This window comes from Nelumbo nucifera, chromosome 1, assembly GCF_055504915.1.
Source record: "Nelumbo nucifera cultivar China Antique chromosome 1, China Antique-T2T, whole genome shotgun sequence".
NCBI lineage: Eukaryota > Viridiplantae > Streptophyta > Magnoliopsida > Proteales > Nelumbonaceae > Nelumbo > Nelumbo nucifera.
In genome coordinates this window covers 186,252,250-186,259,685 of record NC_142649.1, presented here as the reverse complement: position 1 = coordinate 186,259,685, position 7,436 = coordinate 186,252,250, and the positions used below count along the sequence as shown (strand labels likewise).

The 7,436-nt window shown below is 42.5% G+C and overlaps 1 protein-coding gene across 1 annotated transcript; it reads left to right on the top strand.

Annotated features, from left to right (window-relative positions):
* The first annotated feature begins 233 nt into the window (after positions 1-233).
* Positions 234-3,422, top strand: LOC104596101 (uncharacterized). The gene is made up of 6 exons (XM_010257129.2): positions 234-674; positions 1,031-1,605; positions 1,814-2,006; positions 2,359-2,423; positions 2,533-2,743; positions 2,902-3,422. The coding sequence occupies exons 1-6, from the start codon at positions 492-494 to the stop codon at positions 3,256-3,258; spliced, it is 1,584 nt and encodes a 527-aa protein (XP_010255431.1). The 5' UTR covers positions 234-491; the 3' UTR covers positions 3,259-3,422.
* Positions 3,423-7,436: the final 4,014 nt, after the last annotated feature.

Genomic DNA, 7,436 nt, shown 5'->3' with positions numbered 1-7,436 from the left:
CAAATAGAAAAGGAACAGAAGGAACAGAAAGAGAGTGTAGGTGTGTTGGTGGCGTGACTGACCAACCAAACCAGAAGAACCAGAGTATAGAGCAAATCACGTTTCCTTCTTTGTTTTTTCCGTTTCGTTCATAAACCATAAAACAACAATAGAAAAAGGCCGCATGTTCACGAGACTCACTCGCTCTCTCTATGGCATTTTAATTCATACTTAACTCTCATCTCAGACATGAGACATGCATACCCTGTTTGATGTTTTTATTCATGTTTTCTTCTTAAACGTCTTATGGTAATCTCTCCCTCTCATTTTTTTCCTTTTTAATTCTCAGATTATATTTATCTGATCGTTTTCATTCTGGTAGCCGGAATTAATTAGGATAAATGATCGGCCGGATAAGTTTCCTGGGCTTATTAGACCGATGAGATTCTAGAGCAATAGAGTATACATATGAAAGAGATCAGATAGGAGTAGGAGGAGATCAAAGAAAGAGTATGAAAGAGAACCTGCAGAGATTGGTAAACGACTTATGGAAAGGGTCTGGACTTCAGAGACACTTTTCCGGGGAGACGACATATCGACCACAACTAGCAGAAAAGGGACATGCAAGAACCATCGTGCTCTTCTTCATCGTCGTCTTCATTGGCACCTGTGTTTCTGTTCGTTGGATTGACACTGTAAGTCTTTATCCATCCATAACACCATTTATGGAAGTGAAAGAAAAAAAAAAAGAACAGAAATGATTACTAAGTTCCTCTCTATTATTGATCTTAATTCAAGAGGTCATTAATGGCTTCAACAAGACCCTCAACCCTCACCAGGCACCAATTGGTGAACCTGAATTATGGACTAATGAGCTCCCATATATATATAGTCCATCCGAACATCCTTTTTTAGATTTTTTTTCCCTTAATGACTAGTTTTAATTAATCTGATACATCTTAATTTGTGGATTTCTATTCCTCATTTACATTCATTGAAAAAAGTTGAATTTTTTATACACTGAGGGAGCTCTCCTTCCGCAATTCTGCAGTCGATAATCTCAAGTGGTGGTGTGTCGCTGAAAGCATTACTAACCTCATCCAATTCTCCGGAAGAATCAGAAGACGAGGGATTTGTGATTCCACTCAACTGCTCCCAAGTTAATAACCTGTCACAAGTCTGCTCCACAAGCTTCCCGGCAACATTCCCAAGCGGTTCATTCCCGACTGGTGCAACAACAAAACAGTGCCCACATTATTTCCGATGGATCCACGAAGATCTGCGACCGTGGAAGGAGAGTGGGATCACGAGAGAGATGGTAGAACGAGCAAGAACGAAGTCAAATTTTAGGTTGGTGCTGGTGGACGGAAGGCTGTACTACGAAAAATACAGTAGCTCGTTTCAGACCAGGGACGTGTTTACACTGTGGGGGATTCTACAGCTTCTGAGGAGGTATCCGGGGAGGTTGCCGGACTTTGATATCATGTTCAACTGCAATGACCGTCCGGTCATCAGATCAAGAGATTATGAGGGGCCGAACGCGACAGCTCCGCCCCCTTTGTTTCATTACTGTGGCGACGACTGGACGTTGGACATCGTCTTTCCTGACTGGTCGTTCTGGGGATGGTAAATAAAGAGTAGCTCTCTCGAGTTCTCGACTATTATAAATTATCATGAGTTCTGGTAGTAGATGAGCTTTGAAAATCATAATTCATAAGCCTGGCTAGGAATCCATCAACCAGTCCACCTTATACTGATAAAATCATAAGCACAAGACTATTGGAATTTTCAATTGATTGATTGATTGAACGTTTACCGAGTGTTGTACATGCAGGCCAGAAATCAATATAAAGCCATGGATACCACTGCTGAAAGACTTGAAGGAAGGCAATCAGAGGATTAAATGGGACAAGAGAGAACCTTATGCCTACTGGAAAGGAAACCCCAAGGTGTGTAAGGCTAGGCAAGACCTCGTCAGATGTAATGTCACCGACAAACAGGATTGGAACGGACGCTTCTATGTGCAGGTTTCACCTTCATCCACACTTAATTTGTCTGATCACAGTAGCCTAAGCCCCAAGAAGAATTAGATTTGAATTCTTTTCCCCTCATTTTAATTCTACCGATCGAGACCAAATAATTAGCCATTTTTCATTGAATTCTATTATACGTGCTGAAATTTTGAGTTTTTTTTATCCCTTTTACAGTGAAACGTTTTTTCTTTTATATTTTTATTAACATCAAAACAAATTAGAAGATGTAGAAATAAAAATAAAATTTTTATCGTAAAAAGGGCAGAAATAATTAATGGCCAATGAATATTTCATTTTGAAAAGTTGTGCATTCCCACTATTAATATTAAATATTGTATATATGCAGAATTGGGTACGTGAGTCTCGGCAAGGTTTCAAGAAATCAAATTTGGCAGACCAATGCACTCACAGGTGAGAGAGAGAGAAGAGAGCATCATATACATAGAATTTCTTTTCTTTTAGACTTCTTTATTTTCGACATTTAACAATTAATTAAATTTCCATTAATTGAAGTATACAGATACAAGGTGTACATAGAAGGAGCGGCTTGGTCCGTTAGTGAGAAATACATCCTAGCTTGTGATTCACCCACTCTACTAGTAACCCCTCATTTCTATGACTTCTTCACCAGAAGCTTATTACCTGGCCACCATTACTGGCCGATTAAAGACAACGACAAGTGTCGATCAATCAAGTTCGCTGTCGACTGGGGCAACAAACACAAAAACCAGGTCTTCATTCTCATTAATTAATTAATTAATTAGCTAGCTTAATTTATATATGTATATTACTGATATATATGATATCCATCTGGATGGTTCATTCTGTTTCTTAATCTCTAGCCGTATATATAAAGTCATCAACCTCCATGAACATATGGGCTTTGCAGGCACTGGCCATCGGAAAAGCGGGAAGCAACTTCATACAAGAAGAGCTAAAGATGAATAATGTGTATGATTATATGTTTCATCTACTGAGTGAATACTCAAAGCTATTGAGATACAAACCAACTATACCTCCACAGGCTGTGGAGCTCTGTTCGGAGGTCATGGCTTGCCCTGCAGGTGGATTAAAGAAAGTGTACATGATGGAATCCATGGTGAAGGGTCCTACGTATAGAAGCCCATGCATGCTGCCACCTCCTTTTGACCCTCCAGCTCTTGAAGCTTTTCTCAAGGAAAAGGAGAATTCCAAAACACAAGTTGAGAAGATGGAGAGGCAATTTTCGGATAAGATCAAAAATTAAAGAAACTAGTCCCATGCTCCAATGTAAAGGAAATCGGTCTATAATATAATATTCATGTATGACTACTGACTAGTTTACCATGTAGAGCGAGAATAATACATAATTATGTAATTTTCCCTCCACGTCCACGTTAGAGAGGCTTAATTAATAATAATGTTTTTAAAGACGATTTCGCTTTGGACTCCGGTTTCTGGATCAGTCGTTTGATCGTTTGGTCCAAACAGATTGATCATGTGCAATTAAAAAATAAAAACAGCCAAAAAAACCATTGTTCAAATCAAACCAGCTGAGACGAGTTGCTGACCAAGTAAATGGTTTTTAGCAAAATAACAGTTTAGGGGTGAGATAGAACCAGTTGCCTGCTGGTTTCCCTCCATCTCCCCACATGCGAAAATCCCCATTTACGTTTCCGTCCCCATCCTCACTAATGGGGACAAAGTTATCCTCATACCCGTCTTCACAGGAATCCCCACTCCTTATGATTCTTTACAATGTTAATCATTATGTTTTTGTTTTTTATTTTATTTAAAAAATAAAAAATAAAATAATTAAAATTTAAAATCCTATTATAAAAGGTTCAAACTAATTCAACCATATTTTTAAAAATATTAACATATGTATGTGTACATATATACATATATAAACATATGTGCATATATACATATATATTAGTGGGGATCCCACGAGACAATGATCGAGGTCCCCGTGGGGCAAGGAGTGCTCTCCCCGTCAACGGGGGGTGAAAATTTCCCCATCTCCGCCCCACAAGGGGAAATCATCCCCATCCCCGCCCCACTTGGGGCAGCTCTCCACGGGGATCGAGAAAATTGACATCCCTAAGTTTGATAAACAACATAACCCTATCTAAAATTAATTATTGTTATTTTTATATTGTAAAATAATTATTAAAAATAGTATATAAAATATAAATGATTATTAATTATTATATAAAACAATTGTATACTATTACATGTTTCTATTATTTATCTTTAACTTAACAAATCCCGTGCATCGCACAGGTCCCCGCTAGTATCTATATAGATATATTAAAACAAGGAAGTCTAGAAATTTTCTCCTTTTTTGAATTTTTTAATTTTTTTAATCCATGCCATTTTTAAACTACCAATTAGAAACTCTACTTTCCCCAAAACAATCTTACTAAAATCTCTCTCTCTCTCTCCCCCCCCCCCATATGTTCCAATAACCTAAATAATCCAATATCCTAAAATTTATCCTAAACAACCCCCCCTATCACTAACTTTCTTCTAAGTTATCTATAATTTAGTAGAGAATATCTCCTAAATTATCACTAATAATTCTTATTTATCTTCTCCCCCACTTTTTATCTGTATCTATCTAAAGAATGTTTGAATTAAAAAATTTAAGAATTATTTAAATATTCTAACAAAATTTATAATAAGTTTAAAATATTTATTAAAAAGACAAAAAAAAAATAATGAATCGATTTAATAACATTCATATTATTAATAATTATATATTACTACAAAATTCAACACAAAATTATGTACAAACAATATAAATTAAGATTTTTTGGATTATTCAGTTATGGATACACCGCCCGGCAGCACACTGCGGCGCAGTCATAGGCAGCGGCACGCATAGCAGGCCGCATAGCAGCACACACCGCCCGACAGTACCGCACAGTAGCACGCACCGCCCGGTAGCGCGTAGCACACACCGCCTGGCAGCGCACAGCACGCACCGTCCGGCAATGCGCAGCACGCACCGCACGGCAGCAGCACGCGCCGCACGGCAGCAGCACACACCGCACGGCAGCAACACTGTGAGACGCTTGCGCCACCCGGCAGCAACAGTAGGGCGGGACCCACACGACAGCTCACCAGGGTGGGTCCGTAATTATCTTACCATATCAGCTCTGCTCGCCAACTCGCCGCCAGCTACTCCATTCCTCATCCCTTATCCTTATCTTATCTTATCTTAAGTAAGAGTTGTGCTACCATTAGGAGTAGGTAATTAGGAGTTTGAGTTAAGTTGGATTACCTAGCCTAGCCGAATCCAACAGGAGTTTCCTTCTGTAATCTCCTATTTAAGGAGCTACGAATTGAAGTAAAGGCATTCAGTTTTCAACCAAGAAAGGTGTTAGGAGAGTTAGGGTGATCTCTTGGACAAATCACCCACGCGATTGCCACAATAGGGCCTGTACGCAAGGGCAAGGGCAAGGGAAGACAGGAGTCTCTCCCGATGGACCAACCCGTGACGAGATCCTACGCGCGGGACCATAACATTCTGGTACCAGAGCCTATCGTCATGGGGGAACAAGAGCCACTGTCTTCCAAGGTCTACGAACTGGAACACAAACTTGCAGAGACCAGTATGGAGGTACGTGAGGTCAAGGATGATGTCCAGGAGCTTCGACCCTTGCTGGAGACATTCTTAGCCAATAGGGAAAGAAACTCAGAAGGAACCGCCACCAACAACAGTCGCAGGCCGAACTGGGCAGAAACATCTAGCGAACATCAGATGGCCACCCCGACTGCCGCTGTTATCCCCAAATACAGTCGGCTAGAATTTCCGTCCTACAACGGCACTAGAGACCCACTGGGATGGTTGCACCGCTGCAAACAGTTCTTCCGCAACCAGCGCACCGATGACAAAGACAAGGTCAGTCTGGCCGCTTTCCACCTCACAGAAGAGGCACAACTCTAGTTCTACCGTCTAGAGCAGGAGGGCTTAGTTGGGAACAATTTAAATCCTATTGCCTCCTCCGGTTTGGACCCCCGCTGACAAGTAACCCGCTAGGCGAACTGATCAACCTCAAGCAGATCGGGACTGTGGCGGATTATGAGCGCCAGTTCCAAACTCTTTTTGCCAGAGCAGCCTCGGTACGCCCAGACCAGCAAGTCGACATGTTCACAACAGGGCTAGTGGAACCCCTAAGGGTGGACGTCGAGATGTAGCACCCCCTAATCTAGTCACAGCTATGAACCTCGCACGTGCCTTCGAAAGGAAGATGCAGATCTCCCACGGGGGCTTCAGTATAGGACGGCCAACATCAACATGGATGCCTTCGAAGACAGCAGGAGTGACTCCCTCTTCGATCACCAGCAAAGAACCAAGGCTGCGCCTACGGGCAACCCCTCCAGATCAGCGTCAAGCATAGGAAGCAGCAAGTCTGCACCCCCCATTAGGCGGCTGACCCGAGCCGAGATGGCGGAACGGCGCACAAGGGGGCAGTGCTTTAACTGCGATGACCTGTACTCCGCCGTCCACAAGTGTAAGAAGTTGTTTTGTCTTATACTAGAAGAACCCGAAAAGGAAGAGGACGAACTTGCAACATCAGAACCAGAAATCTCCCTCCATGCCATTACGGGGGTCAAGACCTCCCAAACCATGCAACTGAGAGCATTGATAGCAGAGCGGCCAGTCCGTATTCTGGTAGACTCGGGTAGCACCCACAATTTCATCAGCGAACAGGCAGCCCGCAAGTTAGAACTGCCCATAGAAAGAAGACCACAATTACAGGTGGTCGTGGCAAACGGGGAAACAGTTCATAGCCCTGAAATTTGCAAAGACACCAGAATTCAGGTCGAAATAGAGTCTTTCCAAGCAGATTTATTCGTACTATCCTTGGATGAATTTGACATCGTCCTAGGGGTTAAATGGCTGATCACGCTTGGACCAATTCTATGGGACTTCGCCGCCCTAACCATGACCTTCCACTTGGATGGAAAACCAGTCACATGGCGGGGAACCAGAATAAGGACAAGGGCACAGCTACATACACTCCAAGGTGGGGACTCATGCGCAACAGATATGGAAAGGCTCCTTACGGACTTCTTTGCAGTATTCAAGGAGCCCAAGGGGCTTCCCCCTCCCAGAGCTTGCGACCACCAAATCCCTCTGATAACCGGATCAGATCCCGTTGTTGTCAGGCCCTACCGCTACCCACATCGGCAGAAAGATGAAATAGAAAGGCAGTGCGCAAACATGTTAAAGCAAGGGATCATCCGCCCTATCCGCTCCCCCTTCTCCTCCCCAATTCTCTTGGTGCCCAAGCAAGACTGGACTTGGAGATTCTGTGTGGATTACAGAGAGCTTAATAGCCGAACGGTCAAGGATAAGTTTCCCATCCCAGTCGTAGATGAGCTGTTAGACGAACTCCATGGAGCGCAGTACTTCTCCAAGCTAGACCTCCG

Bases quoted from the DNA above. Each gene is read 5' to 3' on its own strand.
- LOC104596101 (XM_010257129.2), top strand. From the start codon at position 492: ATGAAAGAGAACCTGCAGAGATTGGTAAACGACTTATGGAAAGGGTCT. The intron at 2,007-2,358 runs GTTTCACCTTCA...GTATATATGCAG, and splicing joins ACGGACGCTTCTATGTGCAG to AATTGGGTACGTGAGTCTCG. The intron at 2,424-2,532 runs GTGAGAGAGAGA...TGAAGTATACAG, and splicing joins GCAGACCAATGCACTCACAG to ATACAAGGTGTACATAGAAG.